Source organism: Stigmatopora nigra, chromosome 13, assembly GCF_051989575.1.
Source record: "Stigmatopora nigra isolate UIUO_SnigA chromosome 13, RoL_Snig_1.1, whole genome shotgun sequence".
Classification (NCBI taxonomy): domain Eukaryota; kingdom Metazoa; phylum Chordata; class Actinopteri; order Syngnathiformes; family Syngnathidae; genus Stigmatopora; species Stigmatopora nigra.
In genome coordinates this window covers 9,260,017-9,278,187 of record NC_135520.1, presented here as the reverse complement: position 1 = coordinate 9,278,187, position 18,171 = coordinate 9,260,017, and the positions used below count along the sequence as shown (strand labels likewise).

At 39.2% G+C, this 18,171-nt stretch overlaps 2 protein-coding genes and 1 long non-coding RNA gene across 5 annotated transcripts; 2 read left to right on the top strand and 1 right to left on the bottom strand.

Annotated features, from left to right (window-relative positions):
* Positions 1–3,458: 3,458 nt before the first annotated feature.
* grhl3 (grainyhead-like transcription factor 3) lies at positions 3,459–11,369 on the top strand. 2 transcript variants are annotated; one of them, XM_077731922.1, is made up of 15 exons: positions 3,459–3,625; positions 4,612–4,789; positions 4,858–4,922; positions 5,278–5,539; positions 5,629–5,868; positions 6,289–6,400; positions 6,479–6,573; positions 7,157–7,315; positions 7,548–7,623; positions 7,723–7,844; positions 8,444–8,469; positions 9,053–9,138; positions 9,232–9,317; positions 9,426–9,490; positions 10,478–11,369. In XM_077731922.1, the coding sequence occupies exons 1-15, from the start codon at positions 3,609–3,611 to the stop codon at positions 10,593–10,595; spliced, it is 1,707 nt and encodes a 568-aa protein (XP_077588048.1). In that variant the 5' UTR covers positions 3,459–3,608; the 3' UTR covers positions 10,596–11,369. The 2 variants fall into 2 exon arrangements, with proteins under 2 accessions (XP_077588048.1, XP_077588047.1); XM_077731921.1 differs by having other exon boundaries at positions 9,053–9,317.
* Positions 11,370–12,040: 671 nt separating this feature from the next.
* Positions 12,041–17,784, top strand: cldn23l (claudin 23-like). Of its 2 annotated transcripts, none has more exons than XM_077732047.1 (2): positions 12,041–12,222; positions 15,046–17,784. In XM_077732047.1, exon 2 carries the CDS (start codon positions 15,138–15,140, stop codon positions 15,867–15,869), a length of 732 nt encoding a protein of 243 aa, XP_077588173.1. In that variant the 5' UTR covers positions 12,041–12,222; positions 15,046–15,137; the 3' UTR covers positions 15,870–17,784. The 2 variants fall into 2 exon arrangements, with proteins under 2 accessions (XP_077588173.1, XP_077588174.1); XM_077732048.1 differs by lacking the exon at positions 12,041–12,222 and adding an exon at positions 14,435–14,506.
* LOC144206855 (uncharacterized) lies at positions 13,613–16,845 on the bottom strand. Its single transcript, XR_013328457.1, has 3 exons — positions 16,786–16,845; positions 15,699–15,843; positions 13,613–15,617 (listed from the first exon to the last, which is right to left on the bottom strand). It is a non-coding gene; the product is annotated as an uncharacterized LOC144206855 (long non-coding RNA).
* Positions 17,785–18,171: the final 387 nt, after the last annotated feature.

Genomic DNA, 18,171 nt, shown 5'->3' with positions numbered 1-18,171 from the left:
GTGTATTATTATTCATATTAGGGTCATTAACTGCTGGATATTTGCATTTTTTTTTTGCCCATGACATGAATTATGGCCTACAGGGCCAAGTGGAATGAAACCAGATATGCAGATGAGCTCAACCAATGGTCACCTTCTAATTCTGAATTCGGGTGGAACCGCAGTCAGCTTCCTTGAAACACAATAAAAGAAGACAAGCGTCTGCATATTTTATGACAATTTGACGAACCGCACGCAAGTCCACGTCTTACCGTTTAGCATGAGTGTCTTTTCCGGTTAGAAAAACAAGATTTTTTTTACTAGTATAAATATAGGCTATGGGTGACTAGAGTAGATGGGGTGAGATGTGGGCGGCACACGGTGTAATCACTCATTTCTATCTCTTTGTATGACTGTGTCCACTGCACGGTGTGTTGTTGTTGTTGTGAGTGCCATTCTTTGCTCACTGTATTCTTAGCGGCACCTTTTGATGAGCTCAAAGCACATTTAAGAAAATAGAGAAAAGTACATGCGTATGTGTGGCATTGAAGTTAAAAAAAATTGAAGTCTCAAGGTGAACATAGTGTTCTGGGAGAAATTTTGAGTCAATTCCCTTTGCACATTATGTCCTGCTATTTCCTGAAAAGCACCCTTTTTTCCCTAAACTAATTAAACGTGAATATATACTTTTTTTAACAGGGTTTGCATGCAAAATCAGTTAAAAAAAAGTAAAGCTATGAATGGAATTTAACTCAACATAGTAGAGCAAAAACAACAAAATCTATAATTACATTGCCTTTTTGTTGTGGAATACAATAAAAAGTTTGCCTTATTTATTTTTTTGTATTTTCATTGGTGAAAAAAATAAAAAGTATAGAAAACTATTGTGTTGTTTTGATTAATTACGTTAGTAGAGGGCCGCACACTCTTTGATTTTGCTTTTAATACAAGTCAGATGGTCGTAGTTCATTTTAAACCTGTTCACATTTTAAAAAAAGCAATTTTAGACTTCTATTTGAAAACAAAGTGTGCTCTGATTATTTGGTTCAAATGACTTCATTTATTTAAAAGGAGAATAATTTTTCAATAACTTCTTCTCTGAGAAATTACTGCATATACGATCAAGTCTTTTTTTTTAATAAAACTAGTAATACATTTTAGTTGTCAATGATAACAATGACATATTTTGTCAAGAACCCAATCCTAATATTAATGCATTATAGCAATCCCAACTTTGAATGATAACTTTTGTACAATACATTCCCAATGTGAGTATTTTCCTCAACAGCATTTATGAAACAAGTTCCCTAACTGTGGCCGCAAGCACGCAGATGCTTTGGCAACAATTACCCTGAGGCACAGTTTAAAGACGCACGTTAAGCGACGCTACCGCCATTTTCTCCACCGGAGCTTTTCCCTGCCTGAGGCAAACCGTGACACCTGGGCTAAAACAATAGCTCAAATTAACTATTTCACTCCCATTGAAGATATTTGGGGGTTCATCTATGATGCTGTGCATTTTTATTAGTTTGTCACTAAAAACCTATTACGATTTAGTAAAAATATTAATAAAAATGGGCCAAAAAGGTGAAAAATGTCACTTTTTTAACTTCAACTTTTCTTTCAATTGCTTTGAAGTTTTATATGAGCCAAAGTAACACTTTAAAATCCACCCCCCCCCCCCCCCCCCCCCCCACTCTCTGGCTCCCGTCCAACTACAATGATCTCCTACTTTGGGGCAATGGAGAGTTTCTGGGAGTGGTTCCTGCTGGCTGTTGGAAGGAATTTCAACACTCAACCCAGACCCTCGGAGCCTCTCCGGAGACTACAAAAAAAAGTGAGAACAGAATCATTGTCTTTATGGAAGTTAAACACCTCAAAGAACCATTGAACCATTGCAAATGCATTGGTTATTCCAATATCAGAGGACATTTTGGCTTGAAAAAAATGGTGAAAAAACATGCTTTACTATTAATCAAGATTAAGAGGAAAAGCCTAGCTATGTACATTTGTAAAATGTATATATGTCTATTATATATTGTAATATATAATGTAATGCACAGATCTATATTGCATTAGTCTGATCCTATCTATATCTACAAATATTTTATGACACTTTCCTTTAAGAGTAAATTGTTTCCTTCGGCATTCCTTTTGAGTTAACAGTAAATTTTAAAAGCATGATTTATAAATAAATCACGTTTATGATCTCATAGGTAAGTTCTAGTAAAACCTAGTTCTCATTTTTCTTTTTTAAATTTACAATTGAAAAAATCAAAAGACCAATCCATGTATATTTACTGTTAACACGTTGAAAATAACAGACGTCTATCGTCATGTTAAGAAGATGGGGAAAAAAAGGGGATTGATGAGCCATTGCTCAACTTGTCTCTTTGAAGAAGCAAAAGGAAGAATAAAAAAAGGAGGGAAAAAGACGATAAAAAAGCATTTGAGGGGGCGGAGATGAGAGAAGTAGTGAGAGAAACCCTTCAAAGTGGCAGTGGCGCGTAAGGCTATCGTGACACCTGTTTGTTGGCTACATCCATATACACCCACCCACACACACACATGCATGTGATTACAATATATATAAATATCCCATAGGGTATCATGGATACCCATTCTTCTTGATGAGGTTAAAAGTACAAAGATTAAAGTGAAACAGACCTGAAATGGTTGAATCTATGTTTTCCCAAAAGAAACCAGCAAGAAACTAGAAGTCTTTGCTGGAAGTGATAGTGAGGATCTTTTACGTGTGCTAATTAGGGGGTTCGGGGGTCCAGGAAGATGAGTAAGATGAGTGAGGGGAAAGTCGTCGACGCCTTGGATGTGCTGACCGAAGAGAAACCAAATGCAGTTGTTTCTGACTGAGTACAAATGTGCAGCACAGAGTATTTTTTTGGCAAAAAGTAACTTTTTAGCCTGCTTTTGAGCCAATGCAGATGTGAATGTATGGATGGATGTTTTGATGCGATCCCTGATTAACGTTTTGACGCATTTGATTTAATACAATGATCAGAATTGCCAATAATTTTTGTGAATAATATCCAAATCCATACCAAAATGTTCACTTAATATACTAAATCAATTATAGTATGTGCTGTAGCAACTTCATATATATCAATGTAAAATATTAGCTGCTGCATTTGTATGGAATGTGAATAACTGCATTTTTTCCATGTAATCCCCTATCAAATATGATTTATTTTCCATAACCATTAAAGGACCAAAACCTGGATATGAAACTAGAAATCAATTAGCATTTCAAAGCAAACACTGACGCCTGCGATTGGCCTAATCTCCCTCTTTTATGTTGGAGCATTAATGACATTGAGGGCTCCCTCTTACTTCAGATTGTCTTGCAAAGAGCTGCGCAGTATACACATGCAAAGGTGGTTTCTCTATCTGGGCTGGAGGATGTTACTGAACCAGCACCTGCCCTATCAGACACCTGTTTAAGGCATGTCAGCCAATAGGAGAAGAGCAGGGGAAGGCTGTGGCTTGTATAAATATAATGTGGCCCGTGTGAGGAAGCAATCAAATCACACTCAAGTCATTCAAGGCTCTCGTCATCCACAAAAGTGAATCAGACATAAAGGAACCTATTCCAGCTCACCCGGACTGGAGACATGACCAAAGAGACTGAGTAAGTTGCTCCGCTGTTTTAAGCTACTTTTTATCCATTTAAAGGTTAAAAGAAAGTGAGATGATATGTTTTGAATTGCGTGTTGCCTCACCTCCTCCCCTTGCTCTGCAACGAGACCCCCATGTGAAAGATGGTTGATTTAAAAGAGGGGTGTTTTTGCTTGGAAAACTGATATGGATAGTATGGGACGCTTGGGTCCACACTTGTCTTACTATGCTAGGGGCCACAAAACACAAAAGAGCGGGAAATAGGAATCTCCTCTCTAGGTGTTGCATGGAGACACTGGCCAATGACTGCATGTAATGCATTGAATTACATAATGGGGAAACCCTAGAAGCCCACCTCCGATGGCCCACTCCCACCCTTACTGTTTTGTTTAGTTTTTTTGGCGTTGTTTTCACTACTGGTTTTGAGGTTTACGAATTAGGAGCAGGTGGAATTGAGTGCAAGTGACCCCGACACTAAGCCATGCAAAAACACATGATAGCTATAGCCATTTCAAAGTGGGGAATACCTGTGGTCTTTCCCTGCCGTCATCACACTTGATGAGCTGCTTATCCAGAGTAAACCTTCAAGGGGGCTTGGTTAAGTCAGGGGCGCTTGGATAGTTATCTAACGTCACGCTCTCTAAACAAATCCAATCCTCTAAATCCAGGGATTTTGTTTGGTTGCAGGCGAAAACCACAAGCATCTCTTGTAAGAGATCTACAAATAAAGGATGTTTGTGCAAGATTGAAGAATGTGCTTTGTTCTGCTTTCACTGGAAACCACAAAGTACGAGATGTGTGGATGTTTTGTCAATGGGGTGGGGAAAGATTCACAAGTGGGTGGTCTTGTGGTTTACGGATACCTGTTATGGGTTGTTGTTCACTACTGTGGATTTGCAATTGAAACATTTAAGGATTGCTTTGATGCATAGCTAAGGCTGTGTTTTTTTCTTCCTCTTTTTTTTTTTTTTTACAAAAAGTGTGTAATGATGTTCGCAGGACTCTGGGAGTGGTCTTTCAGAGTGAGAACTTCAATTATAACCGATACAACACAAACTACTCCATGGACCCCTGGTCTTACCTGGATAGTGCCATGCCCGAAGACAGCCTGAACAAACCCAGACTTCATCCTGGAGATGACCTGGCAGCCATAACCATGCTCTATGAACAGTGCAAGGTAGAAAATGTCAGGGCCTAAGTCCAACCAGTCTTCAGATTCAGCATTTCATCATTTTGTCCCTCCAGAGTCAGAAGGAGCAGAAGATTCCCATCTGCAGTCGAAGCAGTAGCATCTGCAAACCAACAGAGAGGTAAAAAAAAAAAAGGTCATTACAAATGGGGGAATGAAGAAAAGTGAATAAAGTAGTATTTCTCAAACCTAGCACAGTCTTAGATCAAATCCATCATCAGCTCTGCCATGTTTAAGCAGTTGTGCAATAGCAGACAATGGCACTCCCTTCCCTCCCCACTAAACCCTTACCCCAGTATTCCCCTTCAAGATGTTAAACACCTCACAGAGAAAGTCAAACAAGAGCTGGATTAAGCCACAAATAGTACCCACCCCGACTCACCCCATTTTGCAGTAGCTGTGTGTCCTCAGATATACTACATGTTGATAAAGTGTTCGATTACAAACTGCCAACTACTCTTTCTTTTCACCCCTAGGACTCCAAGCAATGACCTCGTCTCATTGGACACATCCACCAATGTCATGAAGATCCTCTCTGAGAACCCCTCAGCCAACTATTCACTGGATGTCATAGGAGCCAAGCAGAATCCTTCTCTACCCGTCTCTCTGCCTCCCAACGCTGACACCTATGCCACACTGACCAGCGTAGTGGCGGACAGCGACAAGCAGGAACTCAACATTATTTTCGATTCTTTGCTCCAGAAGTGGCCAGAGACCACTGCGTTTCCTGGTGCAGAGGTATAAACGGTTTTACATCTAATCGTTTTTATATCCTCATGTAATTTCCAATCCCTAACACATTATCTTCATTTTTTTGCGTTTCTTAGACTCTTAACTACAACGAGTCCTTCCCTGAAAACCACTCAAGTCCTGTCTACTCAGGCTCATACACTGGTTCCCCCCCTGAGACATACCGAAATGAGTTCCAGTTTTCTCTGGGAGCCCCCTCGGCCTCTTCTTACAAATCCAGCGAGTTACCCATGGTCTACTTGAACAAGGGACAGTTCTACCCCATCACTCTGCAGGGAGTGGACAGTAGCTCCTGCGTGACTGCAACTAAAGTCAAGGTAAGAAGACAAAGGCTTCAGTTGACATTGCACCTGTTGCGGTTTTTAATAAATGACGGGTAATTTTTTCCAAAATGCTACCGTTCCAAAAGGAGTTAGCTCCTGGGTGACTCATTCACCCTGTGACAGTTATAGTCATTGACACACCATACATTTGAAGTGACGTGCGTACAAAAACAACCCAGAGGAAAAGAAAAAGGCTGGGGAACGAGGGAAAGGTGTGGCATTTATTTTAAAACTTAAGGTGACAATCTTTTCTTTGTCAAGCCTGTACAGGGAAAAGAATATCCACAATCTTACGGCGTAGTCATAGTAAATAAGCAATGACAACAGAAGCAGAAAAGAAGGATTTGGGGTGATGAATGATTCTCCTTAGACCAGACACTAATATCTCCTCTCACGTGTTTGCTTCTACTCCAGACGGTGGTGATGGCCGTGTTTGAGAATGACAAGACGCCAGAAATGCAGCTCCGTTTTTGGAACCATTGGCACGCTCGCCAGCCGACCGTCAAGCAGAGGGTCATTGATATCGGTAAGTTGAGTCATGAAGAGTCATGGAAAGTCCTGGTGCTCTCATGCCTCACCTGACTTATTCTATGCCATTTCACAGCGGATTATAAAGAAGTATTCACCGGTATTAGCAACATTGAAGAGGTCGCCTTCAATGCCCTTTCCTTCATTTGGAACCCCAATGAAGAAGCAAAGGTAAAAAATACTTTTTTTAAAAAAAAAAACACTAAAAAATACATATAAATGACAGATACAGGTAGTAATAGATAAAAGTAGTAGATCATGTGGACAGCTGTTGGATTTCAGGGGGGGACAAGAAAGGAGTGGCTGAGCAGGGAAGGTAAGAATCCAAGAAATGCGTTGTGGCCTCGAGGCTGAAGCCAACACTCATTTGTCGATAACTTAAAGGTGCTTCGGGTGAGGCTGCGCGTGAAAAACCTGCTACAGTTAGAACTAATAAGGAAGAAAAGAGAAGGATAAAAAGAAAAGGCTGAGGTGTAGTTTTAAAAAGGAAAAACGTTTGTAGGAATAAAAGAAGTGTGTGGTTGAAGACTCCCACCATGGGAACGCAAGTGAAAGCAAAATTCAAAGGAAAAATAAAACAATAAATCAACTGGCCAATCAAAACATATCTGCTCTACCGTGGTCTATTGCATTGTTTTCAATTGCCCGCAGGTTTGGAATCTGTCATCACATTTGTCAAAGCTCTGCCGAGAGCTTGATGGAATGAGATGAAAACACGTTAACACAAACGTTGTCTTTTTTTGTCTTCCTGCAGGTGTTTATCGGCATCAACTCTCTGAGCACGGATTTCTCGTCGCAGAAGGGCGTGAAAGGCCTGCCTCTCAACCTGCAGATTGACACGTATGACTTCAGCTCCGGGAACAATCAGCTTATACACAGAGCCGCCTGCCAAATCAAGATTTTCTGTGATAAGGTATGCTTGGTTAATGAAAGCACAAGAATAAATTGCCCAAAATTAAAATGTATCAACCAAATTGGCCAAATGAAAAAAAAAAAACCTACGAGTCAAGATATGTTGTCTTGGTAAGATTCTGAGGTTTATTTTACATCTTCCAGGGCTACAAAATAACCTTATAAATCAAGATACGACTCTTTGTACTTTAATTTAGCTTTTCCTAAGTTTGTGTTCTGTTTTCCATTTTTAGGGAGCTGAGAGGAAGATGCGTGATGAGGAGAGGAAGAGAACGAAGAGGAGAGGGAAGACGAGCAATGACGCCAATGGTGAGCATTTCAAAATGACTCCTTATGCTTAAAATCCAGATGCTTTTCTCTTCCTTGCCTTACAAACTATCTCCCTAATAATTCCATCTTATTCCCCAGCCAAATCGCTAGTGAGCAGCTCCATAGGTACCGATTGCACCTTCTTCCACACTATGGATGACCACATCACCCAGCCAGTCCTTTTCATCCCAGAAACACATCTGTCCAGCTTACAACGCATGGTAGGCCTCCCCTTCAGATCCATTTTTTTTCTTCAATGAATGAATCAAGGCTCTTCCCTTTGAATGAGTCATGTTCCCGGTCTGTCGCTCATCCCTGAAGGCAACAGCTCAGGCACGAGGGAAACTAGTGTGGGAAAGTATGTGGTGGGAAAACAAGGTGTGGGAAAGGGGAGGGGATAGTGAAAGTGAGGTGAGCTAATTGAAGTCGAAACCGGCCGCAAGCCGCAGCAGAGTAGATGAGGGCCTCCACACCTGGCACGTCAGCGCCTCCTCGCAAGACGTCCGCGCCACCCTCATCTTATTTCTCACACACTTCAGTGCTGTTGAGACAAGCCACCCGTTCCCACACATTTTAGTTTATGCATTATATAAAGTAGCGTGTGTGTGAGAGTTTTAAAAAAGTTTGGAAGCTTTCCATTCAAATTGGTGTGCCCTGTCTAGTCTATCCCCCCCCCCCCCCCCCCCCCCAATTGCGCATAAAGGTTATGGGAAAAAAGTTTTGCAGTGATAACATTCCGGTATGAGCACATACAAATGAAGTGGATAAAGCTATGTTTTTATCAGCTGTCTGATCAGATCATTGTGTCCTACTTTTGCAGGCGACGCCCATGGATGAAAACGAAAGGTAAGCTTTGGAAAAAGTTTTTTCCTTGAACATTGTAATTTATAGAAATGTATCAATCAAAAAGTGAATTATCAATTTGCACACTCATAAGTATCCTAAGTTGACATTTACACACAAAGCTTTATGGTCACACACCCATTTAAAGCTTGTTATACATAATCAGGACTGCCTTAGTCCAAAAAAAAAAATCTACCCATACCTTTTATACCACACACCCTGGATAACATCCATACAAAATTGCGACACACCCTGAAAACTGTAGTAGACCTTTTCAATCAAACATGGTTCTGTGTAAATTGGTCAAACCTCATCAGTCTAAATCAGCTATTGAAACCTTGTTACACCAAAATAATTGATGTCCCTCTAAAGTCTGTTTGTAGAAATTTGCTATCGAAACTATAGCAATTCTCAGTACTTTCAAATATTCCTATTCAAGTTGACGCTCCTATTCAAATTAACATTAACAGCCAAACGGAACATTGCGCTTATTCATGCTTATACAACAGATATTATTTAATTGCTCATGAAAATCCTATCATGGTAATTCCATCTGTAATATATTTCCATATCCTTGTGTTTTTAGAGCGTCGCGGAAAAGGTTGTATGCCGACAAAGAGCAGAATAGCTCTACGCCAGGCAAACTAGCCCGCAGGGACGATTCCAACAGAGGTAAAAACGCAAATATTATTAGATTTTTCGCTGTCATTGGGCCAACGATGAGATGCAACATTGAAATGTTTTCTACGTTTTTTTCCTCTAAAGTCTTGTTGTACGTGAGGAGAGCTGCCGAAGAGGTTTTTGACGCACTCATGCTCGGCACGCCAACCGTGTCAGGCCTTCGAGAAGCTGTAAGTAGTAACTAAGTAAAAAAAATATATACATATATATATACAGCGTTTTTTTTTTTTTGCCTTTGGGGAGACATTCCGAATCATCATGTATTATTGTATTGTCAGATTTCAGAAAAATATGGAATGCACGAAGACACCATTGGGAAAATCTACAAGAAGTGTAAGCGAGGGTGAGTAGCCATTTGATTTGTTTTCTTGTTTTGACTCATGGGACTCCATGATGAGTTCCACTGAAGAATCTCATGTGGGCAGACCGGCTCTGTTGGTTGCTCGCTTTGGCTCAGCCTCAAGGAATGTGTTAATTACAGCTCCCCCCCTCGTGGAAAAAAAAATGACGAAGGAAAGATATAAATATTACAAAAGTCCTGAAGATGAGTCACGCTTATTGTTGTCTTTCCATTATCTCTTCAACCTAGTAGTTTTCCAAAGTTGACATTTCCCTTGCTTAATGTAACCGTCATACACAAACACCACTAAAAAGAACATCTCTGCTATTAATGACTAAAAAAATAAATAAATAAAAGTCAGACTCCCTCTGTTTTCCCTGCCACTTGTCACCGCGGGGACCAAAAGCCAAACCAACAGGTTGTGTAACATTCTCTCGGCAACTCCCCTCCTTCCTCATCTTCAATCGGCCTCTAGCCTAAAGGTGCAGCGCAACAGTGAAGCCGCTAATTCACTCATTATAGCCTTTGAAGGGCTTATAGGTAAGGGTTAACACAGAGTTGGGGAGGAGAAAGACTCAGACAGATTCGATTTATGAGACGTTGGTGATGTTGGAGATAGTAATTTTGCACAGACTATTTCCTGGTATTTACGACACCAGCAGATTGCGTTACCCATTTTTTAAACGACTGAAATATGGACTATGTTCAGTACAGCTTGAGTCAGGCACAAACATTAAATAGAATAGGAGAATCTGGAAATGAAGCCACGAATGTCTTCTAGATTGGTGGAAACCAAGAAACTAAACTGTATTGTTGGATAGTGGTAATCGTTGGGTTGAGTTAAAGTCAAGAGAAGTCAATTCAACTTCTTCCAGGTTGTTGAACACTAAGACAGGAATCTTTGTAGACTTAAATAATATTCTTACACAGGTGCAATGACTTAGTTTCGACAAACAAGTGCTGAATGAAATCTTTCTTCCCTCATTGCAGGATTTACGTCAACATGGACGACATCATCATCGAACACTACACCAACCAATCGGCTTTTCTCATCGAAATGTCAGAGGTGGTCAATGGTCAATTCCAAGTCACTCTCATCGAAGTATGATGACGCCATGAAGGCTACTGTACGTCTCTAAAGCACTACGCCATCAGCATGCGAATGAACAAAACAAGACAGCCAACTGTGGACTGACCAAAACAATGTGCCACCTGAGCTGACTTTTCAACTCCAGACGTAAATATCTCCATTTTTTTTTGTAAATAAGACCGTTTCCTGCTTGTTGTTCTCATTCGCCAATGCATTTATGATCTAACGTGTACATAGAAGTTTGTAAATAGAGTTTGATACGACAGTGTTTTTATGAACTATAATGTTTGCAATTCAATGTATTTGAGACAAACCTGGCGCTCTACATCATCCGGCATTAGCAGTTCGCTATTGTTGTCCCTTTTTAAATGTGTTATTCTTTTAATACATTATGCTAAAACAAAAAAAAAAGCCTGCTGATAATGTTTATTACTGCCGCCTTCTTGTAGAATTCCTGGTAGTTTCACCCCTAATTAATTCACAAGAAAATGTCACACATTTCCCTCCATCAAAATATATGCAGTTGTAGTATTTGCTCATCATTTAGCCCCAAAACTGTGGACATTTCCTCTTTGTTTGGTGGACACCCACTAAGTCCAGTTTTATAGTATGGATGTCATGAGTGCATCGTGTATGGGCGTGTGAGTATTTTGTGCTTCTTCATATGTTACGCATCATTTCAAAGTGAACACATATCCCTGTCATATTTCATCATTTTAAGAAAAAGGCAAATAGTTGCATTAGTCTTGCCATTTTTGTAAAAAATAATAATAAATAAACATATGTATGAGATGCATGGATTTTTGTTATTTCTGATAGGGAAGAGTTGAGTTTTGCAACTAAGTTTGAAGAAGATATAGCAATGTATTATAAAAAAATGACATCTGAATGTAAAATATTTTCATATTACAGATATTATAAATCCTGGATGAAGCCATTTTTACCATTAGTTGTCAGTTGGGACATGGGGCAGTGCCAACTGCTTCTGGTGGGTGTTTACAGGTATTTAGGGATGTTAAATAATATATATACATAATACGATGGTGACGATCAGAAATTGGAACCAATCAGGTAATTTTCAGAGGTAGGAATCGGGTAAAACCATTGGGTTTGTGACCCTCAATGTCAACCCAGTCCGTCCCATGTCGCTACTGACACTAGTATTTCTGTTTCAAGGTTAATTCTCTTGGATTTGATTAACATACTAAATATGCATGTTCTGCCTTAGCATCCAACATCCATGTTTGGCTTGATCATACTTCTACTTATCCACCTTTCTCCAAACCTGACTTGTGATTTGACAAAAAGAGGAGAAAATCTCAAGCCTTTGTTTCTTTGTCAATGTAGTGGGCTTAGAAAGAGAAAGGCACTTTGCTGTTCTTGCCCTATTTGGTTACATTGGCAGGGGGGAGGCAGACTGCTTGATACGACGCAGACACAGACACGCACAGTGAACAGAAGGTGAGACAGAGAAGCAGACGGGCGGGAGGCTAGCGGGAAAGGAAGGACGCAAGGACAGACGCAAACACGCCGCTCGGAGACGGAAGGCGGAGATGAATAAGGACGAGATGCTGGCAACATCTGTGCCGTGTTTGCCCTTCTGAGAGCAAAGCTGGGCACTGATCTGCAGTCAAAGACCTTAATGGTAAGAGCCTCTTGTGATTGTGTTGCTAGTTACATTTCCTGTACATGTGAGAGAAAGCATGCATGTGATTGGGTTAGAAATAGCCCAGAATGTGTTCATTTAAGATCATCACAAGCATCTTTAATGTTGCAGCTTTTGGCATCCATCTATACATCTGTTTTTTTTTTTTTTTTGGATTAGTATAATGCTTTAAAAAGGTGTATATTTTATCCCAGCTTTGTACAGCAGATGTTTGAACGGCAGTCTTTGCATCCATTTTGTCTGTCAAATATGCTTCTGGATTATATATGATTAATATATACATATATTAATAATAATGATGAATATATATAATTTTATAGGGGGAGAATGTATTCTTGACTTTTTACTATAATGTTAGAAATAATATAAATCATTACTCATTCTTGTAACAAATGTATATCCAATTATGCTTTCTCTATTTAGCAAATCCTTTGACATTTTTTGACATAGAATTTTCAACATATTCTTATTATATATCATTGTTTTATTTTTAATTTAAAGTCAGTTTTATTTGACATTTCCAGTTCATTAATCTATGGATTTTTACATTCAAACAATTATTTATTTTCTTTGAATTTTAATATAATATAAATTTAAATATACATGTATTCATTTTGTATTGACTTTGATTTGTATTTAATGAACATAAATAGATGACTTTATGGCTATGATTTTATTGGGGTTAAAAAAAACAAGTGTAAATGTACTGGAAAAAAATGACAAAACTTGGGAGTCTCTGACTTTGATTATGTTCAAGTCATGCATGCTCTCATAATGACTATTATGTTTCACTTTATCATCCATACATACCTGTTGAAGCTATGTAGTGTCAGTCACAGTCACAGTATCAAAGCTTGAATCTCTCGGGGCTCCAAGCAAGGGATCCCTGTGGCCATCACCCCACCTGCACAAGTCAAAAAAATTGGGTTTATACACACAAAATGTCCAGTTCATACATCCAATCATCCATTTTCTGTTTGGTTTACCCTTGTGGGGGTGCTGGAGCCAATCCCAGCCAACTGTGAGCAATAGGCGGGGCTTAATTGACTTTTTTGCCTGACCTCATACTACTAGTTATCCAACTTACAATGGACAGGTAGGGGCAACACCCCAACTGATGAGCAGCCAATTGCTGGGCACAAATACACAAAAAACCATTGACAGTTTTGCGTCACACCCAAGGATAATTTAGACTCTTAAATTAACCATGTTCATTCATCGTAGGAAGAAGGCAGAGTATACTGTTCTTGGGAAAAGCCCAGGTTTTCAACTCTACGGTATATATGCTATTTTTCCATATCAGCGCAATAAAAGCCAAATTACAAATAAAGCCCATAAAATAAATTCAGTTTGCATTGTTAATGATGGACGTCCAATTCCTTGAAATTAGGAATATTGGCTGTGAATACTTAGGTTTCAATACCATTCACGCTGCCAGACGTCCAATAAATTTTGACTATCAGTGATCATTCCCAGCAGCAGATAGGTTAAAAATAAAAAAAATAGTTTCTGTATTCATTGTTTCATTGTAATACACACAATGGGACGTCAGCATTCTTATCATTTCATTCATAACCGTTTGTCTTGCCAGTAAAGAACTAATAAATTTAATGTTTTCCTCCATGTTGGTTGTTGTTACCTACGCTGTTATAATTCCATTGTGTGCAAATGTAAAAAAAAAAAAGAAATGGAACAAAGACTACGTGTCAATAGCTAATGACGATGAGTCACATCATGACAACATTGTTCTATCTTGCGGTTGGACCCGCTCTGCATTCAAGAGCTCGCCTGACATTATTATAACTCAGGTGCAGGAGACCGTCACTAAGGCTACGACGTCATATCAATTGTTGGAAGAAAAAAATGGCACAAAATATTGTTGTTCTTGGCTTGCCATAGCACTGATTGATTCCAAAAGTCTTGCCAAAATGTCTGGAAGGACGACAAATACAATACCCCCACTGAACTCGCTCTGATTTACCATTATTTCCCCACCCTTTAATAAAGGCATTGCCTGGGATAATGCTCTTCAAAAGAACAGCACTGTCACCGTGACATTCCTAACCCAAAAATGTCTTTGTGCTATGATGAATTGCAAAGAAAAATCCTAAAAGCTTATGTGAGTAAAAAAAAGAAGAGTGGCAAAAAAAGCAGCATGTTTGTAGGATAATTGTTTCCTAGCAACAGAAACAGACAGTGAACGCAAAACTGCCCATTTTGGCACCTTCCTCACAGTTTCTCATTATTCTCATTTCTTGCTGAGGTATCGGATAGACCTTATGTCATTAACTATTGGGAAATTCAGAAAGGCTTTAATTTGGGTCGGGTCATTGATTCATTCCAGACAGCACTTCCCATTTGTTGCTTTTCATGGAATCCTATCTGATAATTTGATTGTAAGGTTGCACAACAAGGCTCTTTCAGTACTTTTCTCAATCGTATGTAACATTACTGTTTTTCAATCAAGTCCGTCAGATTCTATTATATGAAACATATTTTTCTCAATCATTCAAAGTCAAGTCAGACTCAAAATGTTATCCGATTATTGCTATTATTATTTTCATCAATCTAGATTTGTCCTCAGTTGTCCTAATAGGACATTCATGTAATTATAGTCAATTTTCAAAACAATAACTTCACCCTCAGAACAAAGCATATTTTCAGCCATGTTCTTAGGAACTGGAAAAATAGATTAATCATCTCAAGGGGCAATTTCATTAGTCAGTCTCAATCCTTATCCATAGCCTATTGAGTTCAAATTTTTGTGAGAAGAGCCACTGATAAAAACCTTTTTTTCTCCAGGAGCAGATGATTCTTCACTGTTTCACCACCTCCAATCTCAATGGGGGAGCGCTAAGCATCTGAAAGCCGGAGTCGTTCAAAGAATTGGGGTAATGCAGACTCCAGCGTCCATGGTAATGGGGATCGTCTTCGCCCCCTTGGGTTTGGTCCTGCTCTTCACGGCTGCCATCACCCCTCAATGGCGAGAGGGCCACACACGTCTGGACTTAGCCAAACCTGGATCTGTTCTCCTCCGAACGGTGGTCAAAAACCACAGTCCCGGGGTTGGTTTGCTACTGGTCCGCTCAGACGGGTTGTGGGAGAGTTGTCTGCAGTTGGAGCACTCCGAACTAAAGCAGTGCTGGCCAGCGGCGGGCCCTTATCAGCGAGACCGCCGGGTTCGTCTCGCCCAAGGCTTGGTCCTGACCTCTCTGTTCCTGTGCGGGACCGGCATACTCCTCGCCTGTATCGGGGTACGTTGCTGGACGGACCTCCCGCTACGTGGGGTGGCAGCTACGGGTGGGCTCTTGGTGGTGGTGGCCGGGCTGCTTAGCATGACAGCGCTAGTGGTCTACACCCATAACCTATACAAACTGGGCACGGAGGACACTCAGAAGGACCCGAATAAAACCAGGTTCCCTCGGCTGAGCTTGCGCCCGGCAGGGTCACTGTACTTTGGATGGTTGGGTTCATGCTTGCAGGTACTTGGAGGGAGCGCCCTGGTGTTCAGCTTCAAGAGACCCCGATGCCGAACTTGTCCGGAGTTGGCGGCTTGCCCCGCTTGTCAGCCGTGCTCGGAGATTCGCAACAAGCCCGACTCTGGAATGTATGAAGTCAACTGTTAAGATGGGACTGTGACTTTCTCTCTTTAATCTAGTGCAAGGGTTCTCAAACTTTCAGAATCCAGGGACCCTATAAACAGGGGAGATGTTTTCCAAGGCCCTTACCGTAATTACAGAAGGTATGTCAAGGTTGCCTATTTTTTAACAAATTCAGATTTTTATGTAGAAAGAATTTGTACGGGTTTAAAGGAAATCATTTTTTTTTTTAATTCAATTTTCCTTGTTAATCAACATTTTTAAAAAAGTGGAACTGTGAATGGGTAGACTTTATGTAAATCTTTACATAGATAAGAAGATTTACAGAGATAAGAATCCTGAATTATATGGGCTAATATGAGGGATTAAAGTCATGTTTAGATTTAAAAAAAAACAGCCAAATATGTATTTTGATATTTTATCCCAGAAAAGCTGCTTTATGATTACTTATTATTTTAGGATTGTTTTCTAAATATGACTTTGCTAATGTAGGGGTATGAGATTATGATATTGTGGGGTAATTGAATTACTGTTTCAAGACTTTAAAAGGTTACCCTGTGCTCTCGGTATGCTCTTTTTATTTATTTATTCTTATTTTTAGACATGACTCGTTGCAAATAATTTAGCTTGCTGTTACCCCATGGTCCCTAGACTCCAGTTTAAGAACCCTTGTATCCCAGTCTGCATTTGTGGCCTTTTGTTGATCTAGTTTTGTGTCATGTGATCGCTTGTTTCCTTATGTTACTTGTTCATGCCTTAAATCTTTGGGATTTCTCATCTCCAACTGTTCTAGTTAGCCTCATGTATTTTGTAGGAACATTTTCACTTTTGTTATCTCCTGTCAAGTTTTCTCTTGTGGCGAGTTTATTCTGTTTGATCACAGATCATAACATCATGATCAACTGAGTCACTAAAACACATTTTGCGACAATGACGACCTTACCCAGATAGTCACTGCGGATATGACTGACGTGTCATGACAGCCATGCTTTGTACTGTTAAGATACAAAAAAAAAACATCACACTGCATATTTCCATAACTACACAGGACCTTCAGTTTATGAGGGGGTTCCATTCCTGTGTTAGTAATGAGACACAATTTCAAATGTGTGCATTACTATCCTTCAATAAAGCAAATGTCAATCATATTATTTATAATACATGTTAAATAGCCTTCAAACGCCAGAGACAGAGATGACATGAAATCTATAGAACAGCATTAAGACATTAAAACTTTCTTCTAACTTTTAGTGTTTAATATGGGACTGTAAATGTCTTTCGGGGTGACTACAGAATAAGTCATAAATGTACAATTTGACATGAAAAACTTCAAGTATAGTTGTAACAGAGTGTGCCTTATTAGGTCTACTGTTATTTTTGTTTTGACTGCTGCAAATCTTGGATTAAAAAAAAACAACAACAACCAAAAAAACCTACTACTGTACTTGTTGCAAAAGTAAGGGACTGATCCCTAAATTACTAAAATGAGAAAATTTATGAGTAGTTACCCCAAGAGACACAATCTTATTTTCTTCCCCCTTAGCAATGAAACTAAAGTAATTGCACACAAGAATTTGCAATAAAAGACAAGGTGATGACATCATCATTAGACCATTACTGGCCTAAGCAAGAAAGAAAACCTCTTTATAGGGATAATCTTTTCACCACATATATTAAAAATTGGACCATGAGGGAATTGTGATGTACTGTATGTATGCACGCCAATTCAATATCAGTTATTGAGATTTCAACATGGGCCAAAATATTTATGTTATTTATTTGAACTGCATTGGAGGGTAAACAGAGTCACTTTAAAACATTGCTATTGTCAAAAATATTTTTGTATAAGAATGATTTTTTTTCCATTAAGAGTGAAGTATTTTTGGCACGTCAAATGTAGTGTATGCATATAGTGATTGTATAAATAAATACAGTTGTCACAGTGGTGTGCAATACTCTACTATGTATACTTGATGCAAATCAAATTGTTAGTTACAATTTTTAACCTACTTCTTGGTCAATGCAATGAAAATAGCAATGCAGGGATTTGATTGTAAGCAAAACAACAACTAATTTAGCGATTGTGATTGGGAAAAATAGACAAAAACATTCTTACCTTGTTCCTCAATGTAATATAATAGACTAAATTAATGCAGGTGGTCAAATTCCATACTCTTTGCTTTGATTGGTCATTTTCTTGCCAGTCATGAAACTAGACCGTGATTGGTCAAACGTTTTGGACCAAACTAGACTCAGTTGTTGCCTAATGTAATGTAATTTATCTCATATTTGTCATAGATGACAAACAATAAGACAAATGAAAGAGATT